Genomic DNA, 22863 nt, shown 5'->3' on the forward strand with positions numbered 1-22863 from the left:
TTAAGAAGGAAAAGCTTTTTACTTGGGCAGAGTCAAGACAAGGGAAAGAGAAAAGCATGCATCTCTAGAAATCCCTCATCCTCCAAACGAGGGCGTCTCCACTCTCCTCCAGAATCTTTCCCTCTGTGTTGGGAAGCCAAGTCAGCTCCAGGATTCATCTTTCTGAAGCCGCTCTCCCAAGGCAGTTTCCAACTGCCCCCAGACCCCACTGGGTTTTTCCACGACTAGATGCTAGGTTGGTTACTACATGAACTGCGGTTCGCCTTGTGTTTTTTAAAAAAGTTCTCCAGCTAGATTTCAGCAATTTAGGATAAAATGCGCCTGGCCTCTGCAACCTTCGGGCGGCTCCTCAGGCCTCATGGGGCAGTTTGGTCAGGATCTCCACGCCCCCCGATGTGATGAGAACTGTGTGCTCGAACTGGGCAGACCTGAAACACACACAGCAGCCTCAAAGCGCGACACCCCTGCCTGAGGGGTGGGGGTAAGGGGGTGGGGAGCGGTAGCCCGCCAGGGCCAGGGCAGTCGGATGAACCTTCCCTTCCCATATAATTTAAAAGCAATGGCACAGAAAGCAAACACCTTTGACTGTCCAGGGAGACCACAGTCCACGCATCCTCCAGGACTTTAAATTCAGGTGATCCCTCAGTGATGATTGGCTCTGTAAGAGGGAAAATATTTACTGCAATGATCTAATCAGATTCTTGCCGAATATTGTTTCTGTTTCGGCTGATTATGAAAAAGGAGAATAAGAAGGTTCTCCTCCGCTCCCCCCAAGGGCTTTCCCCCATGAGTTCATGTTGTCATCTCGCAAGGGCTGATAATTGATGTTGCTTACATAGTATACTACAAACTAAACAGTAGGGAGAGGAAATACTACCGCATTCAAAAAGTATGAAGTTTCCTAGTTCATAATTTTTTTAGAAAAAAGGGCATTTTAATCAAGCCTTAATTAGGACCCCGTGGATAATAACCACCCAAACACCAGTCCCTCTTATAAATAGCAGTCAGTTTTTTAAAATATTTGAATTTTTAAAACATGCTCAAAATGTTCATTAATCAGCAAATAACAATTTTCTTATTTCACTCTAATTGCTTCTCCATTAAGTACCACAGTCAGAAATATGATGCCTCCGAGGTCGTAGGTGATTGGAATTTGGTGGTGACACCAATCACATGATCAGCCAGGAATGGGCAGCCAGAGACTGCATACTACTTTCTGACAGAGAGCAAGGGACATAATCACTTCTAGTTACTGGGTATTAATTAAAAAAAAAAAAAAACACCAAACAGAAAAACAAAACCCAAAACCCAAAAACAAAAACAAAACAAAAAACCAAACACGTTATGCTGGTAACAGAATTAGAGGTTGGATGGCTGCCGTCTCCTAAATGTGTCGGTAAGTATCTGATTTAGGAAGATGGGACTTCAGGATATTATTTAATCAGATCTGCTATGCATCTGAATTATTTCATTACACTGATTGGCTTTATTATTCCTTCATGGGACTGCCTGGCCAGCACTGCTGCCTGACGGGGAGCTTGGGCACTGACCTATGGTGAATGCCATTCCCTCCTCCATGAGTAGATCGCTGTCATTTGCTGCAAAACAAAATATACGGGGCAGGGGGAGTGGGAAATGGAAAGAGAGAGACACAATTAGAGGGAAAGGACTACTCAAAAACCATGGTCATTTTATTTATTTTATTTTAGGGTAGAAGTAAGGATGGAGATTTTTAGCATCCTGGTGGTGGCTACCACTGAGGAGTTAAACACAGGGGTTCTGGGTCTTAGCTACTGCATTTTCCTTGCTGGGGGGTTAAGACCGCTGAGAAGGGTGCACCAAAGCCTAACAGAGGCAGCTTGGGTGTTCCAAACACCTGTTGGGTACCACCCCCCCACCCACACCGTCCCTTGGCCACTTGCTTCAAGGTCTCCTGGTTTCACTGGGTCCTAAGCCCTGCCCTCCTACCCCAAAGAGAAAGATATTTTGGGGAACTGAAACAAAGGGAAGGCAGCCACTTAGCATACAGATTGGAGCAGGAAGCTAGGACAGGGGTGACTTGCAATAACTCCAAGTGTTGGTGCAGGGTGGGGAACACGCCTGAGATGCTCTGTCTGCACTCCTGCCTAGACCTCTTCTGAGCTGCCTTAGGGGGGTACTATCTGGTGCAAAAAGAATTCTGACCTGCTGGGTCTATGGGGCTCTTCCAGGGAATGGATTCCAGGTGGCAGTCCCTCCAGGGACTGCTCCCATCCCAAGCACACAGGTCAGGGCCTAACTTCCTTTGGTCCCTGTCCAAGTTTGCAGCTCCCCTTGGGGGCACTCAAGAGAACTGCCTCCTACCCTCACCCAAATCCTCTGGCTGCTTCTGGCGCACCCCTGCAATCTCACTGTAGGGTGCACACCCAGGCAGTGAAAAGCAGGAGGCTCTGGAGAAGGAACACAAGGGTGGCTATAATCTAGAAATCACTAGAGAGTACATGCTGCTAAATAGATCAGCTGTCAACGCGGTGTAGGATGTAATGAAGTTTAACCACAACAAGTCAGTGGTTAGAGAAGGGGGTAGAAAAAGAAAAACAGAAAACAGCCATAAGTGCATGCTGCTGGGACACTGATGCAGTGGCACTTTGTTTTCAGTAACTTTTTCTAGGTAAATATCCCTTGTGCCTTCTAGCCATCACCTTTCGTGGGAAGACAAAAAGCAAAATAAACCTTTCTTTGAGACTGAAACTGCTGGGCTCTAATCCGGTAACACTGTAATATGCTGGATACAATTAAGCACCCCCTCACACACATGCATACACACCAAAGGATGATAATAAACATTCCAAGTTAGAGGAACATCAGGAGCAAAACTGCCTTTTCCGGATTCCATTCAAGAACTTTCTTACCATGATGCCAAATTTCTGGATGTCCATGAAAGTAAGATCCTATCCCATGTCCCACAAAATGGGGACAGACTTGCAAACCGTTCTGATGAGTTATGTGGCTTTAAAAGTGACCAAAGAAAATATTTAATTAAATTAGGTACATTTTTAATGCAAACTTAAAGTCATTTTAAAATAGTTCCCGAAAGAGAAAAAAAATCAGTTATATTTAGAGTCAGATGGTAACATTACTGTTTCGTTATTCTGGAATCATTAAAATTGTTGCCACTGTGTGTAATAACTCCCTTTGGATAAACTAAGAAAAAGGGTATGTATCTAACATAGTGGTGTGCTTCATTTACCTTAGTACAGTATTCAAACAAGGCCACTTTTAGATAACAAATGAGTGAGTGTTATCTCATATATAGATCAATATACATAACCAAGATATATGTGTATAGAATGCAAGGAATAAAAACTTGCCTTGTTTGTATGAGGTTTCACAAAAGACTGCAAATTACGACTGACTTGGGAACCAAACACAGAAACAAAAATGCAATCTAGAAATGTGACCTTCCTACTTTTATAGTTCCCTTATTTTGGCCTATTTCAAAACATTCTACAACTTAGAAACAGAAACACTCATACAAAAGGTCAGATCTTCTTTTCAGTATTCTTAAAATACTCCCAAACTTTGTGATCATTGGGATTCCCACGTAAGACTTATATCATTAACAAAATTCACACAGAATGCTTTTTAATCACTGTGATGCTTAAGAGAAGCTGGTATTGTGATTCCTAATTCTTAATGCTTTATTAGTTATTTCTTTAAAAAAATTTTTTTTACATTTATTTATTTTTGAGAGATAGAATGAGACAGAGCATGAGCGGGGAGGGGCAGAGAGAGAGGGACATGGAATCTGAACAAGGCTCCAGGCTCTGAGCAAGTGGTCAGCATAGAGCCTGATGCGGGACTCGAACCCATGAACCATGAGATCATGACCTGAGCCAAAGTCAGACACTTAACGGACTGAGCCACCTAGGCTCCCCTTTATTAGTTATTTCTACATGCAAATATACTGGGTTCCATCTATTCTATATAAATGAAATGTGGCATATAGAATCCAACCCTAAATCTTCACATATTCATTTCTAGAAGCACCACAAAGATAAGAACATATATACCATTAACAGTTTATATTTTCATGTGGATAAGGGACATACTGCCTTAACCCTAACCATAACAATGAATCAGGATTTACAGGACTACTATTTAAATCAAAGTTCTCAGATCTCAAGCTAGAGTTTCTAACAGACCCTCAGTTTAGTGTAACCTGAATTCAAAGGCAGCATCTCTATGAGCACTCATGCCAATACACTTATCTCTGAACATGTTTAAGCTGCATCTCCAGATCTGCAAGACATCTTCCCTTGGACCAGGATGTCACTACAAATAGCAGATGGACAGCCTCGCCTTCAGATTTAATTCCCATGTAACTGGTAGTGCAGAAATAGGTAAGCTAAGCATGTGTTGATGACAGGAATAATAAGTCAACATTTTTAGCTCTTAAAGTTGTACCTTATGGTTATAGTTATTTCTGTGTGCTTTTACACTTTGGGCAGGAGGCACAAAAGCTTTTCCAAGGTGTTTCTACTTGTGCCACACAACTTCTGAATAAAAACTGAGGCGTGGATAGAGGGTGGAAGAGGGGCTGTGAGATAAAACAATAATGATGGAGACTTTTTTTTTTTTTACAAGAATGGGTTCTACTTAAACCTATAAAGTATGTGACTTCAATTCCAAAAGCCCTCAATGATTCTAAGAACATTCAATGTAAACTGTTCTATTTTCTTTTCTACACAAAACAAAACAAAACAAAGCCCCCTCCAGAAAACCCTGGGATCTAATTGATTGGCAGGCATCACGGCTACATCTTAAATGTGTGTTACAATGGCAATCTTCATTTTAATTTCTGATGAAAGGACAGGAAGAAAGCCCACTCTGAAGAAACACTTGGGTTCCCTCCACCAACATCCCTCTCATTCCTCTTCATAAAAAAAAAAAAAAAAAAAAAAAAGCTGTGCAATTACAAGGTGGCTAAAGATATTTGAGTGCATTCTCCTACAACAATTTACTGCCTTGATCCTGCTGGAACTTATGGTTATAGGAGTATCCTAGAATGTATGTGTCATGAATGCAAAGGTCAGGATTTCACAGCTGGGTGGAAAAGAGAAAAAGAACACAACAAATTTCACTCTGCTCCTTGGCTAAGGACCCATCTCAATGCTTGACTCCCAGAAGCTAAGTATACACTTCTATCTGCCTTTTTTGGGTATTTTCCTTTTGGATGTGTAGTGAGCTTTTCAACACATACTAGCTGGGACTAAATGCCACAAAATCACATTACTGTTCCTATTACTACTTAAAATAATGCTCCTCCTACCACTCTGGAATATATGGGAAGCACAAGATTATTTGCCTGATTCTAGAGTTTACATTTAATTTTATAGAGACAATCCAACTGACCTGTAATAGCAGATCCCGCTCTAACAGAAAGCAGATAGTGATTGAGGCTTGGGAAGGTGGAGCTTGTGTACTTCTCTTAACTGGTGTGTTGAGGAAAATGGAAACAGATGAATGGGCAGGGGTGCCCAAGAAATGCCTCCATTGCACCCCAACACCAGCCATCCCATGACCATTTCTGTGCACCAGGGTCTTCTTGTCCTGGACATTCCACTCATGAGATCTGCCTTCTTTCTGCTGAAATCTACTGAAAAGGATTCTCCTGGCATTAGCTGTTCTGTTCTGAGTTTTGATAACTAAAAATCCTCTCAGACAGTATGTTTACCCATGAGCCTGAGCACGTTATGACTTGAAGTCATAGGGACTATTTGGGGTGGGAGAAGAGGGGAGAGGAAGAAAGTGTATAAACGTAGTTTATGAACTTACTTTTATATTATATTATTGTTATAATTCATGTTTCAGTTACAGTTTATAGTTAAATAGAAATCTCTCTTAAGGAATTTCATCTTGTAACTGTTTTCTTCAGTTTAATTCCCTTTCATGAGGTAGATTTCCTCAATTGAAGTATTGTCTAGAGAAATTAAAACTCTTAATACATTTCAGCTACATTTTATGACTAAAAATACATTCGCCAAGAGGGCCGAGGAGTACTATATTTAAGTGCATCCTCTTCTAAAGAAATAAAAATCCATGTGGAAATAGTTTTATTACCATTTTTACATGAATCCTATAAAGAGCACCAATTTCCAAATGGTCATATCTCTGATTAAATGGCAACTGATCTTCCAAGTTACAGAATTTTACTTCAGTCTTTCCAGATTTTTATTGTAAGCAGTAAGCTTTGAATGAAGGAATGCATAAGTCCAAGGATTCCCTCTAATGACAAGCAATGTTTAAGTACAATTAGTAATATTTTTGAAAGCCAACAACCGTTTTCCAAAAGAGTGGTACACGTTTATGTCTCAAGCTGGATCGCAAATTACTGTATTTTTCTTACAATAGTGCTGAACTTTTATTTGAGGTTTTCTGTTTCCGAAAAGCAGACATGATGGATTGAAATAAAAGATAATTTATTGCAGTGCTTACTTTCGTGTGCAGAGAGAAGCAGTGTAATTGTAATTTACAGTAGCTGTCAAGAAAAATCCATCATGGATGACATTAAAATGACTTATTTTGCCTGAGCCACTTATTGTTTAAATGTGCATAATCTAATAGAAAGAGATTATTTTTTAAAATCTGCTTTATATTCTTCTAAATTAATATCAAAATATATACTTATGAATTAAACATTAAAAACCATTTATTGATACTTTCATCATGACATTTACAACTGTAAGTTTAAATTATTTTTGATTGAACTGTCACATATTTGGGTGCATGAATCTACACATTCACAGTATTCTCATATGCACGGATCATATCATCTAGGGATAATTACAAAACACAGATTTAGAAATAATTTAAGGCAAATGGAGGTGCAGGGAGTATAGTAACACTGTAGACTACACATCACTAGCCATCCCTCACGAAGCACAAGGGCACAGAGAGAACTCTTTTCATTAAACTATTTAAGCCAGTGTTTCCCCAGAGATATCATCCCAGCCTTAGAAGCTTCAGAGAATTTCAACATTTCCCATAAAGATACCACTAGGTTTTTTGGTAACGTACTACTAATAAAAGATGCTTGCATGTTCTTTTCTTGGTGTATCAGGAGAAGGAATTTGTGCGCAAGATGGTAAATATCTTAAAATAAGTAAGGCTAGTCGGAAGATGCTTGTAAACCTTCAGTCTGTAACGATTCCAAGTACTTTTGGCTTAAAGGTGGAGATTGTTTATTTACTCCCTTGAGATTTTGCCTGAATAAGAAAAGGGGAAATAATAGAGGTCCCTAAACACTGCCTTGACACACCAGAACAAACATTTGTTGGTCCCTGGTGGCAGACACAAACCATCTAAACAATGCAATGTATCAGGGTAAAAGTAAAAAGCTCATTGTCTATTATTTTCCACGTAGTTTTTGTAAGTGTAGTTGTTGAGACTGATCTGGTTTTCAAAGGAGCTTGTGCATGCAAATTCATCCTCTGCGAACACTGACCTTTGCATCCAGATAGCTAAAATCCAATGTCACTTTCAATTCTACTCTTCCTCCTCTTCTTCTTCTTTTTATGTAGCTAGAATTAATGTAGTGAATATGTAATGAAATGCATTATCCTGCATGGAGATTTATCAGATTTTCCGACTGAATGCTATGCTTTGCGAGTACTAGCTGGAGTTCACCTGCATGTTGGTGTGGCGTGTGGCTCTTTTTTGTAAAGAGTTAAGTCGTACACAAAAAAAGGGAACAAAGGTCAGCACCCAGCCGCCACTTGAATGTGAGATTTTTCTTTTTATTCCCCTTGATGTATACTAGGCTCTGTGTTATTAGTCTTAATGATGGAAAATTGTAGTGTTGATACAAATCTTTTTTTCAAAGTAGTAGGCGGGAGCTCCATTTGTTAGTAAGTTTTTTTGTGACTAAAAGCCACGGACAGTACATTTATGTAGCAGTAAAAGGCCTAGATGCTCTTTCCATAGCAGAGCTAATTATTCCTACTGTGACCTTACTGATCTAGCCTGTTCCTAGCACATCTCATCTGCACGCCTGTTCCTCTGTGTAGATGGTGTCAGAGAATATGAAAAACCCTATAATGAAACCATTTTCATGATGGAGAAAGGCTACTGGAGTTGCACTTGCTACAAAGAGGCTCAATTATATGAGTAATTGTGATAATTTTCTACATTCATAGCCTTCAATGGGGAAAAAAGAATGAGAGCCACAAAGGAAAATTACTTTAACAAGAAAGTACAGAGAGTAAAAATGGAAGAAGAGACAAAAAGGGGAAAAAATAACCAGAAAAAAAGTTTAAAAAATAGATCTGGAGGGAGGAATAGCGAGACAGGGAGAACAACAGAAAATGCTCAAAAGCCCATGTGCAGCTGTGTTGCACAATTAAATTGAATTTTTTTTTCTGCAGTTGATGAATGTGACTACTGCAAATGTGCCTCTGTAGTTAGCTATCATTTGTTGTTCCGTGACAGGAAAAGGATAATTACCTCTCAGAGAGAATCAAAGGCTGACATGCCCTTTAGACACAGCCATGAATGCAGAGCTCGATAGAATGCTTGAATAAGAATCTAGTGTTCTCTGCCCCCTTCTACTGAAGAATAAATTTTGTTAAAATGCAAGAGCACCACCAGTAAATTTGTTGAACCCTAGGTGTTCAAAAATATGAGATACATCTATCGACTCATCCCATTTGCAAAAATAAAACTGCATTTTGAATTCATTTCTATTATATTCATGGACAGTAAGATAGTGAGATATGCATTAAATTTCTTTTCCCAGTAGGGGTCTGATTCAACATTTCCTATGAAAGAACAGAGAGACACTATCCTTTTTTCCCAGGCTAGTTAGCCTATAATTTAAAACTGTCAAAAACACAATTTTGCTCAAAGTCTTCAATAAAAGCTTCTCAGATATAACCCAAAGAGATTTTACTAAAGTTTGATTCAGACATTGTTACAATATTTTTAAAGCCATAAATACATTTAACTGATATTTTACTGCCTTTTTTCTTAAAGTATTTGAGGGCTTACGAAGAAAAAAGGCAGCATCTTTTCAAGGTGACTACGCCTTCCATCCTTCAGACAAACGGGAAGTGTTCAATGGTTCATATTAATGAGAACACTACTTTAAAAGGTACTGATGTGATCATCTTTAACAAAATGTATTACTTTTAAATGAAAACACATATTCCGTATGTCTACTTCAAAACAGTTATGGGGGAAAACATCTAAACGTAGGTAACAGATTATAGGGAAAAGTCTTGAATTCAGAAAATACACATTTCTCAAAAAGCACGCATAGAATACTGTCTGGAAAATAAACAATGATTTACAGGAAAACTGCATCAGACAAGAAAAGGACAGAAGCTTACCCTTTTAGCTTCTTTGCTAATCCACTGATTTAAAAGGTAAGGCTTGCTTGAGCTAATGCTTTTTACCTTTGTATCACAGGAAAATGTTTCACTTCATTCTTTTATAAAACTTAGCTTTTCTCCTGTTTCATTACCCATGAGTTAGGATGTTTATCCCCAGAGGTACTTTCTTCCATATTTGGTATGATTCTGAGTAAAGGAACACCACAAACTAATATGTCGAGCTAAAACTAAAGCAGTCGTATAAATATTGCTTGCTGCTCCTATAAGTTTCCTGCTGACCCGAGTATAATTCACTGTCTTAAAATCTTTTTTTTTTTTTAACCCAGGGAACAACACTGCAGCTTGGCAGTCCACATACTGATATCAGACTGAAATGATGGTTCTGAATCATAAAACATGTCATCAACTTTATACCAAGCCACCAATAACCTTTGTCCCATTTGCCAACCCTCCCTTTACTTGTCAGTGTAAGGCTTACCTGATTGTGTTTCCAATTACAGAGAAGGGAGCCCCCGCTCTGCAAGCGGCAATTGCTTCATCTCTGCACCTCCTGGCAACCTCCACTAACTTTTTACCACATTCGTCCACATTGCCCACCAAAAATGTTTCAGAGGTATCTCCATGGTAGCCATTGTAATAGACCTAAACACAGGCAAACATTTTAAAATATGTCCTTGTTTAAAAATGTACTCTCCTAAAGTATATATTATGTTCATTTATGCATTTGGTAGATTCATGTTTCACACTTCCAGAATTACTGTGAAGTTTCCCTACCAAAAAAAAAAAAAAAAAAAGGATATGTTAAAGCCTTACAGAAATTAAAAAAAAGAGAAGCCATACAACAATATTACAAAATTTAACAACAAATATGTAACTGTATGGCTATTTCAATAGCATTATGATTAGCAATGTTATTAAAATGTTTTGATACCTCATTTTATTTCTGAGAAGACAAAACTATAATGTGTAAGTTAGTGACCAAAGACATTGACCCACAATTACTATAATAGGTCTAAGGAACCCAGAAGTATTTAACATAGTGAAAAGTTTCTTCAGTGTCATGGAGATACATGATCTTTTATTTACCAGTTCTACACATGGAAGTGACAGATAAAAAGAAATAAAATAGACTTGTCAGTGTTAGACATAGGAAAGCTTAGTTCTAAAAATTGAAGTGGCTGAATATGAGAAGGAAATATGTTATGAAAAAACCCTACTGGAAGTAAAACCTTAATCAAATGTTCCAGATAACAGAATGTTAACAGAAAACACTATAAGTAGGGTTTTACAGGATTAAAATATAACAAAGTAGACTTAAGAATAAAATTACAGAAAAAAGAATCTTATCAGTTGTCAATAATTCAGAAGGCCCCATAGGATCTTGAAAAATGCCAGATTTGTTATAAAAATCAATAATGACAAACACTATAATAAATAGAGAAGGTAAATGACTGGTTGAAAGTTGATCCTTAGACATAGCATGGAATTTGCTATTTTGCGTAAATTTGATCTGTGTAATTATTTTTCACATTTCTCTTTCTCACTTAGTAGAATGCACAAACTTATAAAAAAGATATTTATCTGAGCTTTCTGACTGTTTTAATACTGAGTTAATGTCTAAAATCTGTATAGTATTCTGCATTTAAAAAAATACTACATTCTGTAGGGAAGAAGGAAAAGTCTTTACTATGCCCTCACTTTCTAAGTCAGAAAACTGAGGATACACAAGTCACTTGTCTCAGGTTCGTGGTGGAATATAGAGGTAGACCCAGATTAATATGATGGGTTATTGGCTTCTGAGCAAATGTTTTCCCTACTATGTCAAATGACCTTAACTCCTTGTAATAGAATTTTGTACATTTATTCCCATTTGCAATCCAAGAAAGTACAAGTTTGCTTTTATACACAAATATATAACAGTTGCCAATATAAGAGTAATCATTAAAAAAAAATACATAGGGGTGCCTGGGTGGTGCAGTCTGAGGACTTTGGCTCAGGTCATGATCTCACAGTTCATGAGTTCAAGCCCTCCATTGAGCTTTGTACTGACAGCTCAGAGCCTGGAGCCTGCTTCAGATTCTGTGCTCTGTCTCTCTCTCTCTCTCTCTCTCTCTCTCTCTCTCTCTCTCTGCCCCTCCCCCACTCGCACTCTGTGTTTCTCTCTAAAAAATAAACAAAAAAAATTTTTATGTATAACTCAGTGTTTTATAATTGTTATTTAAGTAAAAAATTTTTTTTTAATCTTTATTTGCCTTCTTATATTACTTTTAGCTAAGTTTCAAAATGACTACTTAGAAAATTCAATATACATGGAATTAACAATACTTTAGAAAGTCTGTGGCAGTTATCTATAATTAGGATTTGTGCTCCCCAAATATTCTTGTTTTGTACTTTATTTATTAAACAAATTACTTATTGAGCAACTACTCTGGACATCTCATTGTCTCTTTTTTAACATTCAACTTTCAAGGGGGAGAGACGCCTATTTTCCTGTGATGTATACTACATGTAAACGATTATAAAACGAATGATGGGTATTTTCTAATAAAGTATAAGGGTCTGACAGTGAAATCTTTCACTTAATAAAATACCTCATAAGAAATATAATATGTGGGGAGGAATGGAAAAAGAAATACAATTTCTTGAGATACTTACCTATATGTTTCCTGACTCATCCAGATTTCTAGACACTTGAAATATTTCACGTTGCTTTATTACTTTTGCAACTGTGAAATATTTGAATGTTAAAATTGGAATTGTCTATTAAAAGTCTTCAGGAAAACAGAAAAGGCAAGGAATATTCTCTCTGGATGCAGTTGAAGCAGTAGGCAAGAGCGTGCTGGTTTCATTCAAAGTGGCAATATTTTATTAGGGGGTGATTAGGTGAGCTGATAAATGTAAAACCCCTGAATCAGTTATAATTCAAAAGAAATGTGTATCATGAAAATGCTTTATTTCAGGTATGCTTCATAAAAGATCTCCCTCTACATGATTCTGAGTTGGAAAGATAAACCAACAGAATATATGTGGAGCAAGTGTTCAAGTGTTCTAAGTAGGACAAAATGATATAAGAAAGAGTATCAGAAATAAAGGAATCTCTGGCTATATTATCTTACAAGCTGATAGGAAGACAAGAGGGTGAGTTAATTTAAACAACTAAAAATGTGACCAAACTCAACTGTTGGATGCCAATTTCCACTTCATTCCCATGCCTTACCTGTGTTGATGGTCTGGATAAATGAATAACTACTATTAAAAATGTTTCCTCATCAATAGAAGCTATACTCCTTGAATGTTGTCTGTCTCAACTAGTTCTCATCAGATGATTACATTTTATTTATTCATTTAAAAATTATTTATTAATCATCAGATATATAGAATTTATCTCCAATCTACATAATCCAAAGGAACCGCTACAAAATTTTTAAGTAAAATGAAGTGCCAAAGCACAAATCATCCAAGTCTGAGAATAGTGAGAGGCTGAGAGAATTAGTAAAGGTTGGAGCTTGTACAATTCCAAGTTCCCATGTGAAATCACTTTGGGTTGTTATTTAAAAGAAAGGCTGTTAACCATTTGGTAAAAACTTAGGTTCAGTGAGAAAACCACTCTGCTTGTATGCTCCAAGTTCAAGGCTCTCTATACCCTCTATACCAGAAATGGAACACGACGTTACCTTCAGGGATTTTAATAAATCTAAGGAACACTGCTAGCAAAAGAGTTGCTGTCCAAATAGACTGACACACACAGGCCAATGTAGCCCCTAATGACAGAGTAAGATAATGACAGGCCCCACTCAAAATCAGCAGGAAGAGGAAGATCAATCTTGGCAGAGTGAAGGAAAAATGCTGGCTTTCTTCGCGTTAGCTCATCTCATACATATCTAGCTTCAGCAGCTGCCCAGTGCTGTGGCGCTCTGCATTAACTACACAGTGGATCAATAACAATTACACCTTCTCAAAAACATGACACATAGCAGGATTGGGTTGACATTTCACTTAGGCCAACATTGATCTCAGTGCATCTGATTCCAGCCCTAAATTCAAGTCAGGCCTGGGTTTACTTGGAATAAACACAGAGTTAAAGACAAAAAAGGAAACCAGCTGCTTGCGTCTGGGTCTAGAAGTAAACAGCACTTCCCTTGGTGCAGTTCACATTTTCAATCCACAATTCTTCCTGTTGCTACTGGCAATTCTGAAGTTGATCAAAGACTATTTTTTATATTATTTACTCACCGTGACATCAATGTTGATAATATCTCCATCCTGAAGAGGTCGACTGAAACATAAACAGAATAAAAATGGTGATAGACAGATCTCAATAAAAGGAATGTAAAAATAAATGCCTAAGACTATCACAAACCCAGTGAGTCGCAATGATAATTTAGAGTGGAAGAGGAATGAATGGAATAACTATAATCTTTAAGTACATTAGTCACATCAAATTTTACAAGATACACATAACAGGAACATATTGCCATTGTTTAAAATCTTTAAAATATTCTTTAAAAAAAGTACTTATTAGTTACCTTAATTTTGCAAAGACCCGTAACAACAGTTGATAATCTATATTTGCCTACATTTGGATTGTTACCATTTATATGGTTAAAATTTAAGAAGGTCAAAGAAATATTTCATGAACCATGACTTTTTTGGATTATACACTTCTTTAACAAACATTAAAGTATGTGTAGTTGAAGCAAAATACTTCAAAATTTTTGTTTCACCATAATCAGCTTCAAAAGTTTACAGGTGGGTTTCAATTAAACTAGTATCTTTCAACATATGTTATAGATCTTAGTTTCATGTTTTAGTTTCCAAAGGAACAATATGTTATTAAGCAATGAATACCTGTCAGGAATACCATGACATAGCACGTTGTTTACAGAGGTACAAACAGATTTTGGAAAACCTCCGTAGCCTAGAGGTGAGGGATAAGCATCATGACTGATGATTTCCTGATGGACAAGGGCATCTATCTCTTCAGTTGTCATGTCAACCTAAAATATTAAATAAAGAAATTGTGCAGCAACTGTTGAAGTCATTTCCTATACTCATTGACTATGTCTACAGCTACAGTACTTTCTGATGAGATTATACAAATTTACTGTTATACACTTGTGATACAACAGTTTAATTAATGGTGATTAACATTAAATTTTTAAATTGTGCCTTTTGGACAACTGTTTGGGCACAGGATGGTGTTATGGGCTGTTAGGAAACGGGAGACTTTAAACTCGAAGATCCTTTAAATTATCTGTGAGTCATTCAATGACGTGACTCCTTTTGAGCTTGAACACTTCACAAAGTGTTCCTATGCAATTCCTTCCTCTTCTTCCACGGTTAGTGCCTCGGGCTAGCTGAAGCATATAAATAAATTCTCAAAAGTATCTTCAGTTTAGATGACAAAGCTTGAAAAGTAGGTCATCCCATACCTTCTTATCTTGCAAAATCCTACATGGGCTTTGCAGCAATGGCGGGGAGATTGTGAGTCATTATTTTAAAATTTCGGTCTGATACGTATTGTAGAAATTTGGTTTTCACAAATCTTGATTTCTTTTATGCCTAAATAAATCCATTTTTTAAAAAATACTTTAGTTTTACATATTTTTATGCCTTTTATTTATTTTTGAGGGACAGAGAGAGACAGCGCAAGCAGGGGAGAGTCAGAGAGAGAGGGAGACACAGAATTCGAAGACAGGCTCCAGGCTCTGAGCTAGCCTGGAGTTAGCACAGAGCCCGATGCGGGGCTTGAACCCACTAACCGTGAGATCATTACCTGAGCTGAAGTCGGACGCTTAACCGACTGAGCCACCCAGGCACCCCTTTAAAAATACTTTTGAAAGTATTTTTTCTGAAACTAAAACTAAAAAAAAAAACCTCTCTCAAAGTAAAAAAAAAAAAAAAAAAAACTAAACTAAAATTGAGTTTTATGAGTACATGAAGATACCTTCATAAACTCGTAAGTCACAAATAAAATTCTAAAACAAAATCTTTTATTAAAAATTAACTATTTTTGTAATATTTCTTTGTGCTATTTGATATTCACATTAAGCTTAGTTATGCTGCTATAACATGTTTAGTACACAAATGATACCCTAAGTGATTTCATCACTGAGACTCATTTCTTAAATTCTGCCCACCTTCCGGAAACTATAGGTCCATACTTTTTTTTTTTTTAATGATTCTTATAAAGCAGGGTGTTTCAGATTATTCTGGAAGAACTAAATCTTGTAGTAAGATAGCTGTCCACAATTACATTTTTTATATTACCTATAGCTTTGTGTTATCTGCTCTAATCTTTCTTTGCAGAGTTAATGCAAGAAAACAGGAGACAAAGGATGAGGCAGAACAACTCTTCAGGCACACAGAAATAATGTGGGGAATAAAAGCAGAAACTACAGGCAGGAATAAGGAGGCAGGAGTCAAAGCTGCCTGCCGTGGATCAAGCTGGATAGGCTGATTAGGCCCAAAGTATCTCTGGAATCCTTCTATTTAAAACTGAGTTTGGATTTTAAGTTAGCTCTTAAATAAACACATAAAATAATAAAATCCCTTTCCCCCACCCTAAGGCTTTACTTGGTTTTTAACAAATTAGATGTAAACAAAAGAAGAGTTAAATGGAAAGAGGGAAAAGAGGAGGGCTTGTTGTTGCCCCTTCTGTAAGCCCTTCTGAGGCTTGGTGAGACGCCACCTTTAAACTCTTCCCAGCCAGGAGGAGGACATGACGGGCCAGCTGACAAGCCTGACGAAGCCCTTGAATCTGATCTTCATTCTTAACTTCTATGCTGTCTCCCCAGTCGGGTACAATGCCTGTCGTCACATAGTCTGGCTTCTTTATGTGCTTGAGGAAAAAGGATTGAAAATGAAGATCAGAACCCAGCACACGACAATGGGATCATTTTTTCGGACACAGCCTCCTGCTTCATGGAGCTCTGCCCTTCCTGCCGGAGCACCGACCTCCGAAGCCAGCACAACAGACCCTCCAGGCTGCCCCCAGTTCCTTCCCCTGCCCTTTTGAACTTAACATTGCCTGTTAGTGCTGCTTCTGGATGGTCTGTTAACCTTACTGTGCTTTGAGTCAAACTGGTCTGAAGTAGACTTCTGGTCAAAACAAACAGTAGTTTTCTTTTCTTCCTCCCTCCCAACCCCGTAAGAAGCATTATTGCCATTGATGAAAAAATAGCACCAAGCTTCCAAATTGCCAAATGGTTAATTAAGAGCACTTTCATCTTTGTAACACAAAGATAAAATTTATGCAAAGGATAGCTCACAACACCCTCTCCGAATGAACATATGTAAAAGGCTGACTGTCAAGTCTACTGAAGCCTATTACGGATACACTTTTCTTATACTTTGCAACTGTACCCAAACTAAGAAGGGACTAGAGAACAAAACCAAACAGCTTTCTTTTCTTTCTTTCTTTTTTAAGTGCATAAAGAATACCTAGAACATTTCTATCATCTGTCAAAAACAAACAAAGAAACCCTCCCGAAACTGAAAACATTCAACTCTGATCACCCTTGTAGAACATTCTCCACTGCTTACTTACACCTATGGGCAGCATTCAGAAAATAAATACAATTTTACACACAGAGCTTCTTTCAGTCCCAAGGTTTTGCTCAGCTCTTTGCAATCTATTTATGGAAAGTGCCACATAAGCACTGTTGAACAGTACCCGGGAAGGGTACGTGGCAGTTGGGAACAGGAAGCTGAAGGAGGTAACACTATTTCAATTGACATCACAGCAACTCTGGAAGGGCTGAATTTAGGGGTCTGCTCTTTGTGAAGTGAATCACACAGGGCTTAGGACTGTCACTGATTTTTGTGTTCAGAGGGGCCTTTCTGACACAGGTAGCACCACTGGTAGCGGTGCCACAGCGGAGCTGGGAATGAGCACCTACTCCTACAGTGTGGCCACCAGCACCCACAGAAGCTCGCCCGGTCTCCCCCACACACTGAGCTCTCCTCTCCACTCTGCTTTGTGATGTGGCCAGGTTACAATTACAGGCAGGAGGGCTACTGGGTTGTCACTGTCGTTTCTAAAATAATACATTCATCTCTCCGGAGATTTCCTTTTCTTTCCCACTAAGGAAATACCAGAAGCATACCTCTGGGCTCTGGGAGCCTGTCTCCTGGGCCCCTTTCCACAAAAAAGGGCCACTCACTTTCAGGGAGTAGAATATACTTAATGTGGTTATACAGCTTTAAAAAACTGCATAAAAGGGGGAAAGCAGGTTTGTGAGAAATCTATACTTCTTTCAGCTGTTCTCATTCTTCCTAACGACCCACATACCTCCTTTATATTGCATTTTGAAAAACAGATTGTCTTTCCACAGAATTGTAATCTCTGAAAAAAAATCAAGAATGCTCTGAGGCAAGAGGTTTTAATTAATTATTCTAAAGGAGGATTCAAAAACAGCAGCATTAATCCTATGGAAAGTATAGGAGCAGGCTTTAGGAAAAAACACCTAGAGTATTGGTTTCACATAATCTCTCTTGAATGATCCCAGTTTTATAGCCAATTTTTTTATTTCTCTAAAAAAGTTAAGAAACTATAGACATGGACTTTTATCTTCATGTTAGAAATATAGAAAATTTCATGGTAGAAACTAATTCTAAATAATATAAGCATCTGTAACCTGAGAGGTTTAGTTTAAAAAAATTAACGCGACAGAACTGCAGATGTTACAACTTCTCAAATCACAATTTTAAATAACAAACCAAGTTTAAAAATTAGAATTCAAATGGCTCAGAAATGAAAGGCGCAAACACATTTGATGGCTTCTGCAGTTAACCTTTCTTTATCTTGGCTAGAAAAGGCAGCAGATCAGAGGCAATACAGTACCTCAGGGACTGGGTGGGCTGGAGAAGCGGCGGCCGGCAAAACTATACTGTGTGAAATCTCTCTTTGTCTCCGGAAAAAGAAATTTCTTCTTTGTTGACTGCTTGACTGCTTGTGTAAGTAGATATGATTGAGTGGTGAGGAGAGAATTCTATGACAACCTATGAGCAGAAACAGGCATATTTTAAGTTAAAAAACCTATCAGTGTGCTACATGTTAAGATGCTGCTTTGTTGTCTATTAAATCATTATCCTAATCCTTCACTGGCTCAAAAAAGGAAAAGCCCCAAATAGAAAGGAAAGTAGTGGTATTCTGAGTTCTAGTACAATAACAGCACAGCATATTTATTAGCTAATACTATGTTTACATAAATGTTTGACAATGGAAAACTCTACTCTAATCGGAAACAAACATATAGAAGCATCTGCTGAGTATCAGGTCTGCAAAAAGAACAATTTCTCCTGTGGTACCTTATGCAGCAAATGTGTGGGATGACCCCAGATTCAGGACACTGTTTGGGTGGCTTTATATTCTTTAAAGCTGTTTTCCTTACAAGAATCATGGACAAATTGCCAGCTGCACTTTTTGCCCTTGATAGGATTACTACTCTGTGTTAAGTTCACGTGCAGCGAAGCATTATACCAAAATTCACTATGATGAATGCTCAAGTCAGATAAAGACTAAATAGCAGAAATGTAGGGTGTAACCCTGAAACAAAATGGACAGAGTATCTGAAAGTACCCACAACAGGAATTTAGAAACATCTATCAAAAATTTAAATGCACATATCCTTTGACTCAGCAGTTTACCTCCTAGGACCTTACCTTGCTGATAGTATGCAATAATGGATATATGAAGATGTACCCTCACTTTGTAGTAGGAAAAAAAGGGAAATAATGCAAATTCCCGTCAATGGGGGACTGGTGAAGTTTTTACGGCATATCTACACAACAGGAAACTATGAAGCTATTAGAGAATAAGCTAAATCATTTTTATGTGTTGATATCTAAAGAGGCTACCATACATTGTCAGAAAAAAAATGCTGAACAATATGTATAAAAAGCCCACTGACATAAAAACAATTTGTACATTAATATGAGCTTGTATATGCCTATAAAATTTCTGAAAATTGATACTCATCAGTGGTTATTTGTGGGGCATGTGATCAGGACTGAGGGTGGGGAGGAAGACTTCCTGATTCATTTTATCTTCTCTACTGTTGACTTTTTAAACCATCCACTTGCATTACTTTTATAATTAAAATAATAGTTTGAAAATTCCCCAACATGTCACAATTACATGTTCAGGGGTTGTCAAACTATAGCCCCAAGGCCACATCTGGCCTGCTGCCTATTTTTTGTACAGCCCATAATCTAAAAATGATTTTTACGTTTATAGATGGTTAAAAAAGAAATAAGAAAAATAGTATTTTTTAACATGTGAAATTATATGAAATTCAGGTTTCAATGCCCATAACTAAAGGTTTATTGGAACACACCTTATAATTATCTATGGCTGCTTTGAGCCATGGTGGCAGATTTGAATACCTGTAACAGAGACTGTATGACCCACAAAGCCTAATATATTTACTATCTGGTCATTTGCAGAAGTTTGTCAACTCCTGATCCAGACACTGCTTCTCAAAGTGTAGTGCGGAGACCATCATATCAGCATCACAAGGGAAAAAATGCAAATTATCGGACCCCTCCTCAATTTACTGACTCAAGCTCTGGGATGGGGCCAGCAGTCTGTGCCTTCATGAGCCCTCAGGGTGAATCTGCTGCCCATTAAAGTATGAGAATTACTGGCCTAGAGTAACACTTCAGCTGTGAAACGTAATAGGAACATGAACTGCAGGTGAGTCCTGGCCTCCAACGTCAAGATCTCCAAGTGAAGTGGAAAAAAGCACGGACACAAACAAACCCCAGTGGTCAGTGATTTGGTGTCCTGTTTCACTCAATTATGTTCTTCGATAAAGTTCAATGTAAGCATGTTGAATCAAACTTCCAGAAGTGTTTTGGTGTTATTTTAAACAATTCCAAATACTAGACAAAATGCAGCAATATCACTTCTTTTAAATATCAACAGTTGCTTGATAGAGGCAGGCACATATTCCCAGAAGCTTGTATGTTGCCCTGAAAACACCACCACCAGCTCTAGGGCTGTCAACTGGCATATGAAGGGCAGGGCACTTTGCTAGGAAAAGCAGATGGTTGGAAAGCAGAAGCTGGACTCACATTTCAGCTCTACCACTCGTTAGCTGTGTGGCCCTGATCAAGTTTCTTCTTTTGAGTCTCTGGTGAGAATTAGTTGGAATATGTAAAAAGGTATGTGAAAATACTTTGCATTCTAATAAATGATATTTCCTTCAAGAACACTTAAAAAGTAAAATGAGAAAGAAAACATAGCTTCTAATACTGAGCACTTTACTATGTGTCAATTACTGTAATAGGCACTTTACATATGTTAGCTCCTGAATCTTAATGAGAACGCTATGAGTTGTGAAGTATTATTACTCCCTTCCACAGCTGAAGATAATGAAGCACCCAAAGGTAAGTAACTTCCCTAGGCACATGTAGTAGGTTCCAAAGCTGTGAGAAAGCAGATCAAGTTGCCTCCACAAAATACATTATTTTTCTCATACACATGAGGAAAATGACCTAACCACATAGAAACACCCAGAAAATGCAAAGGCATCACAAAACTATTAAAAGGTACTACCATTTGGTTATTTTTCCAAAAGTGGTTTTGGGTTGACCTAATCCATCCACTTGCTCAAGCCCTGCTCCTTTTGTTGACCAAACACAGGCTTCTGTGAGGTGGCTGACAGAAGTTGGCTGGCAGTCTAAGGTCATGGAACAGAAAATCTGGATCCTAGCTAAAGCAAAGACTTAGGCGGAATCAACCTATGACTCCAGGCTCCCTAACTGCATCCCTAGGTAGGATCACAGACAAGACACAGCTTATAAATATTTCCCTTCAGAGGAAAGTATGTATTATGATTGCTATTATGGTAACATTAATGGAATTAATGGCCACTTTCTTCAATGAAGTACAATGCTAGGTGCTCTCCATACATGATCTCTTTCTTACCAATTCTGTCTGGTAGGCAGGCAGCTGTTGATGGCACCACTTTACAGATGAGGAACTAAGACACCTCTAGTGGTCGGTGGAGAGCCTAAGGTTCCACATCCCCTAAAACCAAATCAAGGACTGTGTCTGCCGCTCCAAGATGCCTTGCTGCAGTGTGCAGGGGCTCTAGTAGACAGAATGCTTTGCTAGCGAATGTGGGTTTTCTCAGGGATTAGAATTAAGGAAAGTATTTTAAAAAAATTATGAAAAAATAAACATCATAGGACCATCCAACATTTAGAATGAAGGTACTTTCAATGAAAATTCTTCACTGTAATAGTGAAAACAGCATGAGCTTTGAAGTCAGACAGATCTGAGTTACCAAAACCTCTGAGCCCCACATTCTTCACCATGACATGGGAAAAGTAGTGCTTTCCTTACTACTAGCTTGTTGTGAGCATGAGCTAACATATATATGTAAATCATCTTAAAAAGCAGGTGTTCCATAAACGTTAATTTTTTCCTTTCCTTTCTAACTCACAACATTTGCCTGCAGGCCTCTAAATTTATTATTTTATTCAACAACTACTCACTGAGCTCCTCCTATATGCCATGCCCTGGACGCAGAATGAACCAGGTGACAAAGTCCACACTCTCGTGGAACTTCTGTCCTGTGGTAGAACACAGACAAGAAGCAAACAAACAAATACATTAGATTACATAAGATGGTGATATGTATGATGAAGAACGGGCAGCGGATGGCACCATGGAACCACGGTTCCGCCCCTGGTCCTGCCAAGAGCTAACTATATGACCTCAAGTAGTAATAATAGTGAACATTGGCTGAGAGCTTCTTGATGCCAAGCTCTAGGCTGAGCACTTCAGACACTGTCCACTGATACAGAAGGCTCAGGAAAATGAGGGAGCTGGGCTTTATAATCTTTGAGGTCTCCTTTGGCTCTGACATTTGTGCCTTCATTCAGCAGCATCTGATTGTCATGCTACATCCCAGGGAATGGGATGATGTAGACACTGATCAATTTTAGGACTCGAAGATTTTTTTCAATGTAGCTGATTACATGATAGAGAGATCATCTTTATCAGCATTATCAAGTTCAAGCACACAGTCATTACAGGGGGAATCTTTTTTATGTACTTAAATTTGAGGCATGAAGTCACCAGGCTTCTACTTGGATATCTGGCCGAGGCTTTTGAGACATTCACTTCTAGAATGAACAGTGTTGCCAATGTACCTGTCCTGCCAAATGATAGGCTCACTGCCGAAAAGGTGCAGGCACACCCACACATGACTTAAACATTGGGAACACAGCCTGAACATATCCAATCTGTTGACAATTACGGTTCTGCATTCTACTCAAAAATTCCACTTTCATATGATACTTTGTTATTTGAAGCAAAATCTTTTCTTTCAATCTGATAAAAGACACCCTATAAATGCTGTCACAAGGTAACAGGATAATAGGGTACCATACCGTGTTTATTCCACTAACTATTCATTACAAACTAGAAAAAAAAACCTAGTGTTTTCACAGGTGAAATGAAGAAATGGGTTTAAGA

The 22863-nt window shown here is 38.1% G+C and overlaps 1 protein-coding gene across 1 annotated transcript in view; it reads right to left on the reverse strand.

The window, feature by feature from the left end:
• Positions 1 to 22863, reverse strand: part of METAP1D (methionyl aminopeptidase type 1D, mitochondrial) — an 83365-nt gene continuing 60502 nt past the window's right edge. The window contains exons 2-10 of the mRNA XM_029934378.1: positions 18217 to 18374; positions 16063 to 16212; positions 14220 to 14368; positions 13605 to 13647; positions 9850 to 10013; positions 2892 to 2989; positions 1551 to 1598; positions 580 to 658; positions 1 to 428 (exon numbers count right to left, since the gene is read on the reverse strand). Of these exons, the coding sequence (XP_029790238.1) occupies positions 350 to 428; positions 580 to 658; positions 1551 to 1598; positions 2892 to 2989; positions 9850 to 10013; positions 13605 to 13647; positions 14220 to 14368; positions 16063 to 16212; positions 18217 to 18374 (968 nt within the window). The 3' untranslated portion in view covers positions 1 to 349. The remainder of the gene's footprint in view (positions 429 to 579; positions 659 to 1550; positions 1599 to 2891; positions 2990 to 9849; positions 10014 to 13604; positions 13648 to 14219; positions 14369 to 16062; positions 16213 to 18216; positions 18375 to 22863) is intronic.

The sequence above is a fragment of the Suricata suricatta genome, chromosome 3 (assembly GCF_006229205.1).
Source record: "Suricata suricatta isolate VVHF042 chromosome 3, meerkat_22Aug2017_6uvM2_HiC, whole genome shotgun sequence".
NCBI lineage: Eukaryota > Metazoa > Chordata > Mammalia > Carnivora > Herpestidae > Suricata > Suricata suricatta.